This window comes from Podarcis filfolensis (assembly GCF_964270895.1).
Source record: "Podarcis filfolensis genome assembly, chromosome: 1".
NCBI classification, from domain to species: Eukaryota; Metazoa; Chordata; class Lepidosauria; order Squamata; family Lacertidae; genus Podarcis; species Podarcis filfolensis.
The window spans coordinates 46,358,897-46,378,277 of NC_139604.1; the positions used below are offsets into that span (position 1 = coordinate 46,358,897).

The 19,381-nt window shown below is 41.6% G+C and overlaps 1 protein-coding gene across 5 annotated transcripts; it reads left to right on the plus strand.

The window, feature by feature from the left end:
- The first annotated feature begins 235 nt into the window (after positions 1-235).
- Positions 236-17,357, plus strand: IQCB1 (IQ motif containing B1). Of its 5 annotated transcripts, XM_083585459.1 has the most exons (15): positions 484-1,009; positions 1,280-1,482; positions 1,740-4,134; positions 5,490-5,652; positions 5,800-5,929; positions 6,632-6,725; positions 6,900-6,999; positions 8,345-8,517; positions 10,312-10,421; positions 11,914-12,023; positions 12,776-12,918; positions 13,691-13,839; positions 14,665-14,793; positions 16,206-16,362; positions 16,978-17,357. In XM_083585459.1, the coding sequence occupies exons 3-15, from the start codon at positions 4,035-4,037 to the stop codon at positions 17,199-17,201; spliced, it is 1,782 nt and encodes a 593-aa protein (XP_083441585.1). In that variant the 5' UTR covers positions 484-1,009; positions 1,280-1,482; positions 1,740-4,034; the 3' UTR covers positions 17,202-17,357. The 5 variants fall into 5 exon arrangements, with proteins under 5 accessions (XP_083441583.1, XP_083441585.1, XP_083441584.1 ...); XM_083585457.1 differs by lacking the exons at positions 484-1,009; positions 1,280-1,482 and adding an exon at positions 236-481 and having other exon boundaries at positions 4,021-4,134; XM_083585458.1 differs by lacking the exon at positions 1,280-1,482 and having other exon boundaries at positions 553-692; positions 4,019-4,134.
- The last annotated feature ends 2,024 nt before the right edge of the window (positions 17,358-19,381 follow it).

The following is a 19,381-nucleotide window of genomic DNA, read 5'->3' on the forward strand; positions in this document are numbered from 1 at the left end:
GGAGCCGCTCCACTTCTGCCGCTGCCAGGCTAAACCACCCCTCTTCGCCCTGCCGAGGCGAGGGGGCGGGGGCACCCCGCGCTCTCCGCCCAGAGGCCGCGCCCCCTTTTCTGCGCTCCGCCTCCTCAGCGGCTGATCGAGTTTGGTAGCACCAACCCCCCCCCTCCCCGCGCGGCTTTCCTCAGAGGGAAGCGGAGACGCGGAGGGAGCTTTAACGCCTCTCTATTGGCTGCAGCTACGCACCTTAGTCACGCCCACCGTAAGCGTCCGTCACTAGTGACAGTGGGGTGAGGGGATGCTGCCGCCTGTTGCCGAGCCTCCTGGAGTTCGAGCGAGGCGTTAGGGAGGGAACATATGCAAATAAGGGCGGAGGGACGGTTGGCGAAGCGCGTGCCGGCGGGACAGTTGCCGCTTCCTCGCGCCCAGGTTCGCGTTCCTATTGGGCAGGAGCCCTCGTGACCTCAGCCGTGAAACTGGCCGTGTGAGTAAGGAGACCCGCATTAGTCCTTCCGGTTGTGGAAGGAGGCGCTTGGATGAGGGGGCTGGTAATGGTCGGGGTTTCCGCGGGGGCGTGAAGTTTATGGGTAATGGGCGGACAGTGAGGCTGTTCATTGTGAACAATCTGGTAAAGGGCGCAGTGTTTGAGAGGCCTTCTTAACAACCTGTGAAAGGTTTTTGGAGGATCAAACCTCAGTTTTGTGCTTGGGACTCGGGACGGTGCCCTGAACATGCACACTGACTTCTCTTCTGCCATGTGAATCATCCAGGGTGATGCATCTTCGCAAGGCCGGTAGTTGAACTATGGCATCTACTACCGCGTCACATAGTGATAGTTGCCAACTCGGACAAGCTACAAAAGGGAATTAGACAAATGCACGGAGGATAAGGCGCTCAGTGGCTGCTGGTCATGACCGCTGTCCACTCTGAGGTGGTATGTCTCTGAATTATAGTTGCTGAGGAACATGGGCGTAGCCAGTATTTGGGGGGGCAGGACTGATCTGATTGGTCAGTTAATTAAGTATTTCTACTGGTTTACTTGATCTGAGAGGGGCAGCTGCTCCCCCCCCCCGCCCCTGCTTGGCTACACCCACGCTGGGGAACATGAAGAGGAGTGTGTTCCTGACCTGCTTGGTCTTCTCAGAGGTAACCAACTTCAGGCGCAGAGGCCACCAACAGCAAGGGAGACAGCAGTTGGACACCTTCGTCTTGCTTCAGCTGACAGTTCCCCCTCTCTGAAGCTGCCCACAGCTGTCTTTGAAGCTAAGACAAGGAGAAGCAGGATTCTCTCCATTGTGCTTAGATCAAGCTTCATGGCCTTGATTATTGCTTGCTGTAGTGCAGATAAGAAGGGCTTTGGATAACAGAAAGTCAAAAGGGGAGGGCTGTTCAACATACAGAATCATTCCATTCTTCAAACAAATTCTAGTGGACTGAGACATTGGGATATCCAAGGAGGCAGGTGGAACATGGGTGAGCGAAGGTGTAGAAAGAAGAAGAAGAGTTTGGATTTGATATCCCGCCTTTCACTCCCCTTCAGGAGTCTCAAAGCAGCTAACATTCTCCTTTCCCTTCCTCCCCCACAACAAACACTCCGTGAGGTGAGTGGGGCTGAGAGACTTCACAGAAGTGTGACTGGCCCAAGGTCACCCAGCAGCTGCATGTGGAGGAGCGGAGATGCGAACCCGGTTCCCCAGATTAGGAGACTACCGCTCTTAACCACTACACCACACTGGCTCCAGGAGCTGGGAACTACTTTGGTGAATAGGCACAGAGGTGGATTAGAAAAGGAAAGAGCATTGGGGGCCTGCCTTGGAAGCATTATGAGTGGATTGCTCTATGTATTCCTGTGTTGCAAGGGGTTGGACTAGCTGACCCTTTGGTCCCTTCCAGCTCTACAATTCCGATTCTGTAGATCATTTGGAAGCATAACGTACCTACTATGCATATGAAATTATCCTTTGTAAGTCCCCTCAGAAGGATGCATTATTTATCTTAAATAAATAAATCTGGTTAGCCGCTTTAGGAACAGATAGACCATCGGTTTTATCCAGCAGCTTCTTCTTAAGTTGTATTACAGGCATACATTTTGAGGTTTAATCCTGACTCATTAGTAAAAAAACCAACAACCCTGAAGGGTTTTTGTCATCAGTAGACAATGCTGAGCTGATGCTGAGCTAAGGATCTGACTGCATAAAGCAGCTTCCTACATTTGCCCATTCTTCCCTTTTGGAAATGTGGGGTGGAGGCTGAGCTGAACTTTGTACTTGAAACAGCAGCAAGCTGTGAATGTGTGCATCAGTTTTCATTATGATCCATCAGCCTTTCTGTATCGCAGAGTTTTGTTTCCCTTGACACTTGTGTCCTGTTTGTGTGTTCATTCATGTGATTTATGATCACGTGCAATGGGATTGTGCCTGCACCTGTTCGCACTCCACTGCTGCTCATGCATAGAAGGGAGAGTGCTCCATGTGTCAAATCAGCTCCCTTGTGGTGTGGATTCCTCATTGCACAGAGTTCCATATCATAGGAGAAGCCTATGTGTACAAATCTCGCTCTTCTGTACAGCACTGTTTTCTAGCATGTGGGCTTGGGAACTATCGCTATACTCTTGATCGTTAATCATTTGAGGAGGGAAATACACAAATGTGGAGGGGGTGACATCAAACTGGAGTTTGTAGTAAAACTAGACTAGAACCAGTGTGGCATAATGGTTTGAGTGCTGGAGTATGACCTGGGAGACAAGGATTCAAATCCCCACTGAGCCATGAAGCCCAGTGGGTGAACTTGGGCCAATCACTCCTTCTTAGCCTAACCTACCTCACAGGACTGTTGTAAAGATGAAATGGGGTGAAGGAGAACCATATACAGCACCTTGAGCTCACTGGAAGAAAAAGTTGGTATATACCGGTAAATGAAATGAATGAATGAATAAATAAATAAATAGTTTAGTGTGTATTGTAAATGCATGCCAGTTGCCATTCTAGTGCCTCAGTACGTTGTGTTGCATTTTTCATTTTCTTTTCCCTTTGAAACAGGTGTGGGAGTTAAGCTGGTACTGAAAGAAGAAACAGAGAGTTGTCCCCTGGGCAATGTATACTACGTTTCATTATGATACCTTGGTGTTCAACAGTGTTACTGCACTGCAAACAAATTTTCATAAAGAATACTCAACCAGCTAGTAGTTGTTAAATGAAAAGTCTCACTTCAGTCATCTATGGCCAGAGTAGCAGATATTTCTCAAGTGTCCTAGATATTTTCTCTGCTCACAAATATTTATACCCAATTGTTTCCCAAGCTATGATTCTCCCCTCTACCAACTCTGGATAGCCATAAAATCATGAAGAGGTGCTTTTTTTTTTTTTACTTTGTGGGCTTTTTGTTTGCTTTCTTCTGTTTAATAATTTCCAGCTATAGCCCATTAGGAATCAGTCAATGGGACCAACCAAGCTGGTATTTGTAAAGTGAGTAGTTTGCCACCTTCCAGTTTGTCCCAGTTTTGACAAGCACTGCAGTCACCTACTAATAACAGCTCCATATGATGGCTTAATAAAGGTATGAGGAGCTGGCTCCCACAGTCAGACCAATGAGCCATCTAGGCCAGGTCTGTTTACTGTTATTGGCAACAGCTCTGCAGGGTATCAGGCAAAAGTGTTTCACACAGATTTATTTGAAATCAACTAACCGGCAGTGCCAGGGAGTGGGCCTGGGGCTTTGGGCTAAGATGTCAATTATTAAACTATGTTTTCTAGCTTAGCTGTGGGAAAACACATGATGTCATTTAGAGTAGAAGAGGCATATTCTATGAATCTGCTATTAAAATTGGTTTGTCTTTGGAACACATCCTCCTATGGTTATCCAGTGTGGATTTTATCATATTAGATGCATTTTTATTAGATGCATCTGTTTTGTTGAACTGTTTTTTATTTATCTGTTCACTTCCTATAAAACATCAGTGCTCTCTTCCATAGCTGAAGTCAAATGTTTTGTCTCTTTTCTTCTTTCTTTCATATTAAAATATAGTTGGCTTGGATGAAATGAAGCCATTATCAGTGGATTCCAGAATATTGTCCCTGGCTTCCCAGGCTACTGAAAGCCCTGATCAGGATGTCCCTGTGCTGCTGCTGAAGTTAAAAGGTAAATAGGTTGAGTTCTTTCAGACCTGTGATGAAATAGTTTCAAGTGTTGAGATTCTTAAACTATAAATGAAATTGTTTTTCACTACTCGTTAAACTCTATCTGAACTATTGAGATTCACTATTCTACAAAGTCTATATGTGCACATTTTATATTTTCTGCAAGTCTTTCCAAATATAATTATTGATTTGAGGCCAACAGAGGAAAAGGAACTCATCTATAGGAGATGGTTAGTTTCTTTTCTGTCATTTTTCAATATGGCAGCTGTATAAATGATATTGCTGTTTGACAGGGGTCATGGACCTCCTTGAGATCTTGTTATAGGGTGATATAACAGAGTATATGTGTTTATAGAAACAATCTCCCTCTCTATGAATATATAAACTTTCCTCTCCCCGCCTTCCACTGCCTGTCATTGGAAATGTGTGTACCCAGCGCATAAGAGACTATATGCAAACTAGGCCAATTTTAACGAGTATATCTAATTTGCATTATTTTTAACACGGAATAGAATGTTGAAAGGCAAAAGTAGGGAAATGGAACCAAAGAGGTGCTGTGCCACAAGAACTAGGATTAAGGATGAAGGGAAGAACTGAGAGCTGTATGTATGTTTGTTATGTTTGAGCTAGAATGGGACTTCTGTGCAGGCTTGTGTAGAATAAAGGTTTTGGCATGACACTGTAAGTCCAGCAGGCCCCTAGCAGGGTCCCCTGACACCTTGGCCCTCTGAGGCCTGGGACAATTGCACCTGTTTACACCTCCCCCCCCCCCGCATGGGCCTGTTTCTGCATTCTTAAAATCTCTATGGTAAGAGTTGCTCCTACTTATAAGCAAGTCTTATATACATTCTGGAGAGAGACTGCTGATGAACTGCAGCAGCATTATAGCTAGAGGAACTGTCAGTTGCTAGAGGGCTACTTTCTAGTAAAGGAAGTCTTTGTGGCCGGAGTCTAGTAATTCTAGTAGTGCAAAACAAGGAAGTCTTCTATAAGCCACCTTATTTTTCATCATACTTGCATCTCCACCGTTTCTTAATTCTCCTTTGCGCCATCCCACTGACTTCTTTGCCCATCTTTTTCTATCCATCTATAATGTATTCTGTAAGCGTTCTACGCATGAATCGTTTGTTTGTTTTATAGATTTCCTAGCTGGCAATTGCCTCTGTATCAGTGTTGCAGTAATGACAAGATGGTAGTTGGGGTTCCACATTGTCTCATGCTCACTTAATCTTTCTTGATATTATACTCCCTTTCAGAGTAGAAGGGTACTTGAGTGTCACATGCTATAATTGAGAAAGTATAATTTTGTCACCCAAGCTCCTGGTCCATCTGTTTTGGTTTCTTTTTCTTCCCTAGATATTTTAAATAGTGCACCGCCTGGCAGCAAAGAATTAAAAAAAATTAAACAAGACTTGTACTACTACGATCTGGTTCAATACTGCACATTAGTCCTTAAGCAAGATTATACAAGAGTGCTTGGAGGCTGGACTACTGCTGCCCAGATAGCAGAGATACTAAGGTAAACTCTTCCATGGTTACACAAATTTTATTCCTGAATTGCCTCTAGCCCACCCTTCTTGAAATCATTGTGTGACTGTGTATTAGCCTGGGTGTATTACAGCATTACCTGCAAACTGCTAAAATGTATGTGTGTTTATTTTCTCAGCCAGTGTTGTGTGGGCCTTGAGGTAAAAGAAGAACTAGAGGAGTTTTACAATAAGCTACTTCCTTCTGCAGCAGACAATCTCCTCTTCTTGGGAAGGCGCCTGCAAGCACGATTCATCCGAGCGATCAAGGTATTCAGGCTGAACGGCTTAAGGTTGTGTAGTGGAACTGTTTTGTAAGTTCTTGACATGTTAACATGCTGAATAGTTGATTTATTCAGGCTTCCCCCGCCCTGCCCCCCAACTCCAGGCGCCTTGCATACCAAATATCAAGGGCATATCTTCTGTGGAATCAGGACTCAGAACAACTATATTACAGCAGGAAGCTTTGTCCTCTTATGATATTGTTTGATGCCATGGTTGACAGCAAGGGATACTGGACCAGCGCCAGTAAAAGTTAAATCACTAATAGTTTATTGAATATAAAAAAAAATGCAAGCAGAATTATGACATGCCTCCAGGACAAATATTGTGGTGTAGATGCTTTCTTCTTAAAGCAGCATTTCAACAAAAGTTGAACTAAATGTTGAAAGTTTTAATTCACAGCATTCCAAAAAGGTTGGTGGATTTGATGAATCAGATTACAGTAGTAGCATTACTGACCCATGGAACCAACTGGTTTTCCAGTAGAAAAATTGTTTTAAGTTTTTAAAAGCTGCATCTGTCCACCAATGGTGATCGGCAAAGGAGTTCCCAGACCTCAGACTGATGAAGTTTGGATGGAGGGAGTTTCAGAATTAACTATCCTGCTCAGCAAGTATATAACTTCAGAATAAGTTGCTTTCAAAGTAATGTTTCAGGAATTATAATCTTAATTTTTGCTTTTTTGTGAAGGATGAAGAGAGGAATGAATTTTTACACTGTTTCAGAACAGTAACTGATGCCATCTGCTGGCTGTGTGGCGGATTAATTCAGCTAACAGCAAATGGTAAGGGAAGAAAGATCTGAAAGATCATTACTATAGCTGCATAGCGGTTTCTGGTGAAATATTTCCCCCTTTTGTGATCTGCTTGTAGATAACTGTTGTGTTTTTCCTTGGTAAAACTACAAATTCATGGATATTGCTTCATGGCTTGAGTTTTCTTCCTGTTTTTTCCCCTAGTGCTTCAGAATAGACACTTCCAGCAACTGCTGATGACGGACGATGTTGAAACTTCAACCATAATGATGTCTGTGTTGCAGAATATTTTAAGAGTCAATAGGTAACTGATAGACCTTAATTTAAACATTTCCCTTAATATATCTTTAAGTTTATCATACAGTGCTAATCACTTCTCTGAATTTATTTACATGAGCAAGAGATACTGCCAGGAGAGAGTTAAAGGCACAGTAAAAGCTCCAGAAGAATGACAGGTGGTTTCCTAGTGACTGTTTTAGTTCAAGATAACCACATAAATATCATCCGTAGAACTTCATGATCGTTCATAGGAAGCGTCCAGGATTCTGAAAGCAAAGGCCTTTTTGAGCAGTTTATTGTGCATTAATTACCCTTTGATGGTAGAGTGTTCTCACATCATCTTCAAGATTATGCTTTTATTATGGGAGTTTCCCATTTCTTTCCCATTCAAGGCAGTCAATCTATTATTCCCTCTAGCTAGCAGGTGACATTGCTGTGCTGAATTCAGGTGTGTGCCAAGGCGTGTTTTTGTAATATGTTAGTGATAAGTGACAAACTCTTCCATTCCATTAACTGCTGCACATGTTGCACGACCTCCTGCTATAACAGTATCTTTTTTTTGACTTAAGTAGAGATACCATATAGATTCATACACCTTGAGGGGTCCTTTCTTTCTGCACCAAATGGTTACGATTCCAAATTTAGAAGGAATGTTTTATAATGCATTACCTCAAGAGGCAGGCGACTTTTAATATTGTCTAACCAACAGCCATATCCTCTTCTCTCTGGAGGACCACCTATCGGTTTAGCCTGTATTTATTAATTTTATTGTGTGCATTTATTTATTAAATATTGCATCCTGCCTTTCTTGTACAGAGAACCTCTCAGATTGGTCCACTCAGAGCAGTTTAGAACACTTGAATATACAGTGGTATCTTGGTTGTCGAACTTAATCCATTCCAGAAGTCCGCCCAACTCCCGAAATGTTTGAAAACCAAGGCGCGGCTTCCGATTGGCTGCAGAAGCTTCCTGCACTCAAGCGGAAGCCACGTCAGACGTTCGCCTTCCGAAAAACATTTGAAAACTGGAACACTTCAGGTTTTGGGCATTCGGGAGCCAATTTGTTCATCAACTAAGCCATTCGAGAACCAAGGTTCCACTGTAGTAGCTTAGAATCTCAATATAATGAAAGCCAGTACAACCAGAGTCAACCCAAGCAAAACTTCTGTGTGATCCATTTTGATTACTTGTCAATACTATTAAGTGAAATCCCTTTTACAACCTTTAAGCATCACTACAGTTGTATTTTAAAGTTACTAAAGGGTTTGGTGCAATACTTGCTAGCTACTGTAATCTGCTTACCTTCCCCTCCCCTCCAGCACCATTGAATAGATTCCAGTATCATTCCATCTTTTTTCTTGTTATGTCAGTGCTGTGTTACTTCAAGTTGCTGAAAAGTCCCTGCACTGCATTTTAAATGAGCTTGTTTACAAGCTTTCGTCTTCCATCAATCCTGTCATAGGAAATGCAGCTATAAAGCTGTTACTCTTGATTGCACAGTCTGATGCCCAACTTGTGACAACATTCGCTACCCGCTACAAAGGTTTGTTACTCTGTTTCTCAGACTTGGGAAGAATTTTGTAGTAACGCTGGCACTGATTAGCCCTTCAGAGTCAAGGCCCACTGTAATTCCAAAAGCAAAGGTATACTTTGTACAGCCTAGAACTTGTGTATCAATTCTAAAAGGTATTGAATGTGAAAACTTAAAGTTCCATACATGGATGTCAGTGGGACTTGCTCTCAGATAAGCATAAATCCTATTGGTTGGATCCAGAATTGAATGGGACCTAGGTTCAAGTAACATAATGTGGATCCAACTCTATGCTTGGTACAAACGTTTTCACAAAATAACTGCATCTGATGTTGCACTACTTTTACTGCACAGGAAAATCAATAGGCACATTTGCCAGTAATGCTAAGCCATACATTGTATGATGTAACATTATAAGCATGAGCCTCTGCAAGGCCGAGTAAAGGCTTGAGTTCAACTAGTCTTCCCCTCCCACCTTCTGTAAGGCTAGAAGAATAAAACAGAATTTGTTTTCACTTAATGGGTTGTCATTAACACAAAAACCAGGAGTCCAGGTTTAAAATAAATTCTTAAGTTGTTAACAAGCCTGCTTTGTAACTCATGTTTTTAAGGTGGCTTCTTTTACATTGACTAGAGTTTATTTAACACCAGGATTCCTGGTTTGCACATAAGGACAAGCCAGGAATTGGCTAAAGCGAAACTGAATCATCATTTATTCCTCCTCCCAGCCATTTAGGGGGATGGTCTAGTGCTTGAGTCTAATGCTTCATGTGGGCTCCTTTATGCTCAGATATATAGTGCTAAACCAACAGTGGGGAAGCTGGAGTCCAACATCATCTGGATGGCCACAGTGCCCATCATTTTTGACCATTGATCATGCTGGTTAAACTGGATGAGTGTTGGAACCAAACATGGTCTGGAGGGCCTCAGGCTCCCCATCCCTGTGCTAAACTGGTTTAATGTTACATGTAAACACTGTCAGTGTCTTCTATAAAGTTAAGCCAACCTGAAATTGATTAGCCAAGCTAGCCCATGAAACTGACAAGCAACAAAATAAGTTTTTTTTCTGCATTGCCATTCGATTTCGCTGGTACCTGGGCTCCTTAAAATTACAGCATGTATAGATTAATTCCAGGTGCCTCTTGTGACATCTGAGAGCAACTACTTCTTGGTAAACATAGTGCACTCCCTCCAAATTTTCCAAAAGTGAATGCCATAAGCTGCCATTCTGCCACCAATTACCAATGCCAAGTTTGTTCAGTCAATACAATTGTCCTGGTAGGTTCTATATTAAACCAGGACAGCATACTTGAGCTGTCATTATATATGAAATTGGTCTTTTCCTGCATGGTACTAATTGCATTGAGTATTTTGCCATTTTTAATATGATTTTTCATCAAAATATATGGCCTAGAAAGTTGTAGCACTATTGCAACCATTTCAATATTGCATTTTATGGCAGGTCTGTACATGTTTTATGTGTACATTTGAAAATACTCTATACCATTGGGACAAATGCATTTGCCAGTGTGCATTATACTAGTTCATACACCAAAAGGCCCTTGGTTAGCTTATTTTCCAGCTGAAGGGAAATCTGGCTTTTCCCTCACTTTGCAGGTGTAAACATCTTTAGTTGTATCAACCCTTCGTTCATTCTTTTCACCATTCATGTTTTTGTGAGAAAAAATCATGCTACTGCCTGCTTTGGCATGTACAACTATAATTTCCCAGTGTCTGCAGGATAAGCAAACTAACTGTGCTTCTTATAAAGCAGCATATTTATCTTGATGTGTCTCACTGATTAAGGACTACAAAGCCTTCTAAGCAAGCAGTGGACTGGCAAAGGATTTGACAGGAACCTCAATCAGCTTTTGGACTTGCTGTGCTCAGAAAATTACAAGGCTGTCAAAACACAGGTGTGGTGGAAATCTTACTGAGTTCTGTATGTGATGGAAGTAGCTTGTACTTAAAGTTTCATCAGTATATTACTGTGTATTTCAGTGCCTCCAACCAACATCTATTCACTAGATGTTATAGGTACAATAGATCAGTTAACACAGAAACACCTCTAAGAGTTTATAAATCTCATACACCCCCCCCTCTTTTATTGCAGCTTTCAAATACAAAAATACATTGTCAATTAAATCATTAAAACAGTGCATGAAAGGGCATAAGCAGCCACTTTAAAGACATATCACCGTATAAGTAGGTATGATTAAAAGCACAGTGGAATAAGAGTCTTTGCTACCATTGTTAAGCTTGGGAGAAAGGGAGCCAACAGACATCTATCAGAAATGAGTTCACAGACCAGGTGCCAGCACAGAGGGTCCACTGTGTGTTCCCCACCTCAGAAGCTGGTAATGCACTACTGAAGGTGGGAGAAGATGAAATAGGGTCTCACATGTTGAACACAGTGCACAGGTAACTTCATATGGGAGGAAACACTACTCCAGATAACCTGGTCCTAAGCTATTTAGCTCTTTAGAGGTAATAAGCAACATTTTGAATTGTGCTCTCAAATGAATTTGAAGCCAGTCCAAATGGACAAGAGCTGATGTAATAAGTTCTGAAAAGCAAGCACTAGAAACCACTTGGACTGCTGAATTTTGTCCCTGTCAGTTTCTAAACACTTTTCCCCACAACCCCTGCAGCAGTGCAGTCTCGATGTGAGCAGGGCATGGGTGACACTTGCCTGATCAGCATGGCCCAGGAAAAGCTGCAGCTGGCACACAAGCTAAAGCTGAGCAAATGGATCTTTTCCCAATTCATCAGTGAATATTTTGGTGCAGGGGGATTTTCAGGTTGTCACTTGACAACTCTGAGAATGGGAAATGGACGCTGGTGGTTGAGGAGGGGATCAAACCTTTCTCAAAGGACTTGAACTGTGGTTTTTGTGGTTTTTAAAGCAGTTGTTAGCTGTTTAAATTGTATGTTGTCTTGAGATGATTGCGTGGATTGTTCCGTTGGGCAGGCTGATAATGCTTGCATATTCAGAACATTTCTAATGGTTGTTAAAAAATGAATTCTTGTTTTCATTTGGATCATGTAAAGTTGAGGTATTGTATTACCTGGAAAGAGGCAGATCAGTTTGAATTTACGCAGGAATTGTTCTGGCAAATAATAGTATGACATTGTCCACCTCACCACCGAGGAATAGTTTAAATTGACATGGGGCAAGGGGGACATGCAAAGCATTAAAGTTGTATTAATATTGTCACTGTGCTCGATGGGGAAATGAGCATAATCCTCTGACCCAGTCCTTTTTTTCAGGGAGTACTCAAGGGTACGCAGTACCAGCTTCTTTTTATTGTTGTTAAAAAGTGTCGTACTTACTGTAACAACTCCATGGTGAGTACTAGCACCTGTTTTTCCTAGATAAAAAGCACTGCTCTGACTTGTTTATTTCAGAGACTACATCAAGCAGCTTGCGTAATCCAAGCAGCATGGAGAGGATTTCAAACGCGAAAAAGATTAAAGCAGCTTCCAAAAGCAGTAATAATCTTGCAGAGAAATTTCAGGTAAAGCAAGACCTTTGGTTTATTACAAACCTGTGGATGCAAACAGATGGTTATGTGATGGAGCCCTTCTTCCTCCCACTCCCTTGTCCGTTCTCCCATTCCTTTCCCTTTTCTTCCCTTATAGAAGAAAAAAGAAAGTGGTGGTGAGGTGGTTGCAAAGGCAGATCATGGGGCAGCTTTCTCTTTTGGTCTCACCCAGTGCCTGCATGTGGCCTCTACAGGTCACTGTGACCCTCATCCCTTTCTGCAGTTTCTCCAATAACATGCTTGCTGATCTATGTAACTTCTCTACCTGTGCTAGAGATTAGGTTTTTGAAGTTCCCTGATACTTACATTCTTTCCCTCTCATAATATTGTGTTGGCCAGAAACATTGCTGTGAGAATATATTAAGCAGCATGCAAATTTCTTGGTGCTACATTAGCTAATTGATTGCAGAAGTATAGAGGGGTTTGCTCTATAATAAAATGCATTTTAAAAAGGTATCTTAACGGGCACATGTTTGGAAAATCCAGTAGAGGGCAGACTTCGCATGTAATGGGTTTCCAGATTTCAGCGCAATCTTTGGTTCCAATCAGAATTTCAGGCTTCACTACTAAGCATCCAGGCCATGATTTAAAGTATGTTTGTGCATACCACTACATGTGCATCTTGAGACTATTGGGGTACATGTTCCCATCTGCATGAGAAATGCAGACCTGTTTAAATGTAGAACACTCTGCCCCCTGTAATTTCTAAAACTTTGTTGCTGTAGAGCTAAAAGAAAACAGGAGTTGCAAGGTTTAAAAAAGCAGAAAGAAGAGGAGGACCTCCGCCAACAATTGCAGCTTCGGAGACAGAGAGCCATGAGGCTGTTCCATGAACGACAGCTTACGCTACTGGAAATAGTTCATCCAGGTATGGTTATTATAGTAGCAAGAAGGGCGTTTTCCATGCAGAAAGAAATTTCCCTTATTCTTTCTTGTTAGTTGAAAACTTCTATTCATACTCTGTTTCCTAAGACTTAGTATTTGAGGCACAAGATGCCATTTCCTTAAATGGCCGGGTATTTTTTCAAGGATGTATCAGCATCTTTCCCTTGGGCCACTTTAGGACTTATGGGGAGATAGTGATAATGTATACTTAGAACAAGTTGATGGGAGAAATGAATGTAATTCGATGCTCATTCAGTAAATGTGTGAATCATTTCTTTGCCTTAGGTTTATGTGCTTTCTCCCCCACTCATTCTCTGTTTCCTTCATTTTGGAAGGTAACAACTGTACTGGAACATCCTTAATATCAAACCCTGGGGCAGGATAGCTATCCACTTCGTTTCCCTGTGCAATTTCTTCTATCTATTTCTTTCAGTATTAACTATTGCGGCCCCTTGTCAGGAATGCAATTCTACGCTTGGAACTGAACTGCTCATTGAATGTGAATAGTTTAATTTCCCCAGAGGATCTCTATGTGAATAATTTCCTCTTGGACTTTGGTACAGGGTCTCATCTGTGTAGCAGCTGGACCACAAATCGCCACCCTTACCAAAATGTCCTCAAACATATATGGATATTGGTTTAGAAGAAGGTCTGCTTCTGCTGTTTGAGCTGAATTTTTTTGAAACCAGCTGGCTTGTCTTGAGTCTCCCATGAAACCCAAGCATATTCAGAAATTTGCCTCCTTTATCTCCTAGGTCAGGTAGATAAGCATATGCATGAAATGGAGGAGAAGTCAGCCATAACTATCCAAAGATACTGGAGAGCATTTAGGGAAAGGAGAAATTTTCATCATCAAAAGAAGTCTCTTAAGCAGTATAAAGCAGCTGTCCTCATTCAGAGAGCGGTGAGTATGCAAGCAAGTGCTGCCATGACATAAAATTTACCCAAACAGTTAACATTCATGTTTTAATTCAAAGCTTCCAGTATAGTCTACTATAAGCAGCTGCTTTAAAAATTAAGCTGGAGCATTAGTCTTCAGAATCTTCATAGCAAAAATTTGCAAAAATCTGAACAACCCTTTTAAAAACCTGTTAGAAGAAGCTGTCAAAGACTTGAGACCATAGTGCTGAATATTACCCTAGAAAACCATTTCTAGCTTCATCATCCCCCCCCCCGCCGCCGCCCCCTGGCCAATCCTTCCTACCAATTTATAAAATTATTCTTTAATTTGATGACATTGTGGAGGCCAAGCTCTTATTTGAAGCTGCACTTGCAGAACCACATTCTCCAGCTAAATTGAGGCTTGCTGAGTTGTATCTGCCTGAAGAAAAAAAATCAAATGGAGAAACATGCATATTTCTCAGTGGTCTGGCTTTCATCGTAACTCAGCAGAAAGGAGGGTGCTGGACTAGATACTCAAGTAACAGATCTGAGCTTAAAGGTTTGTATTCATTTCCATGTTGACAGAGCACTGAATTGAGAATCACTCTTGTTTTTTTTATTGCATAAAGCAAGAATACTATAATAATGTTTTAGTTTAAATGGAATACAAGATACTATTTGTTCATGAATTATTCTGTGTGTGTGTGTGTGTGTGTGTGCGTGCGCGCGCATGCGCGTGTGTGTGTGGATTCCCAAGCTAACCAGAAGGACATCAAGAAACTATCCCGCTGTAAAAATTCTGACTGTATAAATACATTGTGTTACTTGAATACTTTTGTTTCCACAGGTGCTTAAGTTCTTGGAAAAGCAAAGGAAAAGGAAAGCTTATTCTCTCTTGAAACAGTCCAAGCACCTCTCTGATGAACAGAGGCTATCATTGCAACAAAAAGTAAATGACTACATCAAACTGCACCCGGTACATCATCATTCCTCCTTTGGCTAGGGCACCTTTTCACATTCGTTTGTTGGCCAAGGAATGCTGACAGACATGCTGGGAAACCCTGCATGTTGCTGTGGAGTCTAGGCACACTTTCAGTTTACACATGGCATGGTCACACATGACATTAGTTTAGCCTTGACCATGCGCAAAGCTCTCACTGGAGCTGTGCGTGACAGAAGAAGATAGGTAATGGTGAAGACAGGTAAAAGCTGCCTTTTAGGGAAGCATCAGTGCCACATCTCTGTCTCCTCACTGAAGGACCCTGTAATTTCCAAGAAACCTGGGTAACCTAGGATCACAGTTTGAAGACCACATCCATAGAACAACAGGAATGTTTTGCCCCTAATCACTACTTTGACAGGAGCCACAATTCAGCATTGGCAGTTAGATAACTGCAATAACTCAGTGGGGAGGGGGAAATCTGTTGCCTCCTATCCTAATTGCAACTGCTTTTTAAATTCCACACAAACTCATGAACTAGTGAGTCTGTTTCGTTTCCATAAATGCCTGAACATTTTTCACTTATCAAATGGTTGCATGGGTGCTCATACATATATGCACACATCCTTTATGGTACTAATATTAAAGTGTTTAAGGAAAGCTTTAAAAAGTAGGTGTTCCTGATCAGAGAAATATGACCTTCATAGGAGAACCTTAATTGGGGGGCCCTGAGGAAGATAGTTGTCAACAGGAATGCAGTTGGGCTTTTTATTTTTTCACAAGGACTGCCAGTATGTTTACAGATTTATTTTTTTTTAGTATTTTGCTTCTGTTGCTTTCATATGTTGCTGGTCGATAGTGCTGCTGCTGCTGCAAGCAACTGCAGCCAGGAGGTGCCTATGAGACCTGTGTGCATACCTGTTGCAGCAGTACCAGTTTTGCTGTTAGCTTCCCCCCCCAAACCATTTTTTTTAAGTCTACGAAACTACTTTGACAAGAGGCCCTGACTGTAGAGAGAGAAATTGATGGGTAGTAGAGGTAATGATGGCTCTACAATATCACTTGCCAAATCTTGAAAAGTTTATATCAGTACACAGCCTTTACCTAGAGTTCCATGCTGTTTACCTAACGTAAACTCTGAATATATCAGAAATATACTGGTCCCTCTTTATTTGGTCTGTGAAACAAGGTATTGGGTGTTGCTTGGTGCTTTCCCCCCTCCCTTTCCCCCATTAATATAATAATAGGAATTTGCTTCTTCCTGAATCCTAATTAGGAAACTAAATTTATTCAGTGATAGATCGATGGCTTCAGGGAGGAAACACAGGAAGCAGCACAGTCATTAGATTTACAAGTACCCAAGAAATGCAAATGTTGTGCTGTAGACATCCACAAAGGTTTGAAGCTGATAACCGCTAACAGTGACCGGCACTATCATTTTTCTCCAGGCTTCTGAAATGTCACAAGAAATGAGCAGGGAACTTCATCATCAAGCTCAGGAAAAGCTGGCCCAGTATTTGTTGAAAAGAAGCCAGGATCGCAAAGCAGAGCAGCATAGAGAGGCATTGCTAGCCCAAGTCCACACTGATGTGGACCAGCTAATGAGTATGTGTCTACCTCATCATCACCATTATTTTAGCCTGGCTCTGATTTTCTTCCCATATTGTGGTAAATGTTGATGAAAGTGAGTGTCGGGGCTGATTCATGCTAATAGTAGACACCACAGCACTCATCCAGAGATAATATTTGGTTGTGTGACTCATGAGCCATGTAGCCTGTTGATTCCATGGCAGTTTTGGTCTTGTTCCCATTTAAGATGTTAATGTTGAGAGTATTTGTGTAAAGGTGTTTTGGGAAACTTTACAGAAATCTTCTGCTTGCTGTGTGGGCAGAAACCCTCTACCGTATCACAAAACAAAACAAAATGAAGTTCAGTATGCTGGGGTTCTTCTTTTATTTCCCTTTGCCATTGTGAGCTATATGTGGCATGTACTTTCCCAGCATGTTTGAGATTTGGTTTTTAATTGTAGTGCCCAGAAGATGGGTTCACTGAATTATAAATAGAAGAATTAGGTTACAAAAATGAAAGGGATAAACCCACTGGTACTGGCCCATGAAGACTCAAAATAATGGAAAGTGGAAGAAATATAGCCCCAAGATGATCAACCTTGTATTTTAAGAAAAAAAGTAATTGTGATTCTTTTGCTCCTTTTGTCACAGGTGCTCCAAGTCTAACCGAATCCACTACGAAAGATCTGAATATCTTTATGAGTAGATCAGTTCCTGTGGTAGCCAAAGCCAAACAATCCCACAGCACCATGTTGAAATATACACGGTGGCCATGGTGGAAGAAGCTGGAAGAAGACTTCTTAGAGGAAGAGGCTATCTCAGAAGATCTGAGTGCTGAAGTGGGAACTTTGTTCATTGGTGGCAGCAAAACATAATCTGGAATGAACAAGGTTATAGTCTGGACTATGTCTTCTGTGAAAAAAGAAAGTATTCCAAGATGGTCTGGCAAACAGTCCATCCAATGCTGTCCAAATGATTTGATTTTTTCAAAAAATTTAGTTAATAAGATGAGTTTGTACTTATGCAATATATATATATATATATATATATATATATATATATATATATATATATATCTGTTATCAAGTTCCTGTTTTGCAGATTTTGACCTCTGACCAGAATATCTAAATTTTACCATTCAGATGACTTGAAAATCATTACAATTCACATTTTAAATATTTGTGAAATTCAGTTGGATTGTTTAAAAAAAAGTGGGATTTTGAATTTAATTTTGTGGGGAGTTAGCTGTGTGTATGTATAGGCTAGGAAATAGAACCTTGGAGCTCTGGAAGGAAGCAAGGGTCAGCAGAGAGAATCTTCAGTCCCCTTATGACTTAGAGCATTTTTTTCAGCTTGAGGTCCATATTCCTTTTCTAGGTAGCCTTCCAAGGGTCAGATGCCAATGGTGTGTGAGCCAGATGCAAAAGTGTGTGAGGCGACCAATGCCAGCTTTAGCACTGCACAGTAAGCTAGCTTTTGCACACATTCAAGCACCCATCTCTATCTTGCATCTAGACAAGCAAGAGCAATCATCAGAGTTCAAGAGGTCATTCCAGCCAGGCAAAAGCATTCAGGTGCAAAGCAGGGCCAGTGTGGGGGGTGTGGCCTGCAGAGAAGAGGGTGTAGCCTAGGGAGAGTGCAAAGAGCCCAATAGAGAGCTGCATTTGGCTTGCCCCCTGACTGAGGTTCCCCACGCTTGACTTACAATATCATCCCATTCTGCTTTGAGTCTTCTGATTAACCAGTTTGTACATGTTTTATCTTCTTTAGATGTGCTATGAAATTTACTTTTTTGTTTTAATGAATTAGCATTATTATTATGTTAGTTTGTCTGAGAGAAGCAGTATTAAATAGTTTGAGAAACTAATGGAGGAATCCTTATGAGATCCTGCCTCTGATTGCATTTTAAATTATAGGCCTAGACTCTCATGACCAGAAGTGTTTTTCAAGCATTACAAAAATGGCCAGACTTTCGACTACCAGGCATTTTGCATGGCATAAGCTATATTCTCTTCCCTCATTTAGAACTTTTCTAGGGCTAGCTGATCTACTGAATCTTATTGATAGGTTCCATGTGCTGTTGCTTTATGCAGTGCTCAACATGCTCAGAGTAGACCCACTACTTACTTGAGTAATTGCAGTCTATTGATTTTAGGAGGTCTGTTCTCTGTATTGTATACTTGGGAAGCTACCCCTGTTAACCTACAGTCTCTTTGGTGCCATTGTAGAATCTTTAAGGAATTTACAGAATAAGCTCATGGTGACAAATTGGGTTCTAAACATGATTTCTCACCTCTAACATAGAGTGGCTGGGAAATACACGTCTCTACTATCAATGTTCTTTTCTTTGTATTATTAAAGGATAGTAAATTGTTACAAATAAGTCCCTTTTTAACAGACCAAGACAAGACCAAGGACTCAGCTATACAGCCGCAAATAAAAGGTTTTAAGTGCAATACAGTGGTACCTCTGGATACAAACAGGATCCGTTCCGGAGCCCTGTTCACATCCTGAAGTAAACGTAAGACGCGACTGCGTGTGTGCGCAGGTCGCGTTTTGCCGCTTCTGCACATACGCATCGCGTCATTTTCAGCGTCTGCACATGCGCGAGCAGCGAAACCCGAAAGTAATGCGCTCCGTTACTTCCAGGACGCCACGAAACGCAACCCAAAAATATTCATCCCGAAGCTACTTCAACCCCAGGTATGACTGTATACAATGTGACAATAGATGGTGATGGTGAGCCTTATGGAAAAATCAATGTATTTTTAAAATGCTTTTTAAAAAAGCATTTTCAGAACATTTTTTATATGTGTGTAGATTCCACTCAAGTTTGATTTGATGCATAACATTTGTTACTACATTGGGACATCACCGCAGCTAATGTCATGAAACACAAAGGTGTGGCGGTGATATGATGACACTGGCAGTGCAGGGCTAATCTTTCTAAATTGTATACTATTGAGAGAGGGTAGCTTTTTATCTCCAGCAAATCCGTAGCTTAGTTACCACCTTAAAGTGGAACTGTGTCAAACTTTGGGCTTTCTCCTGTATA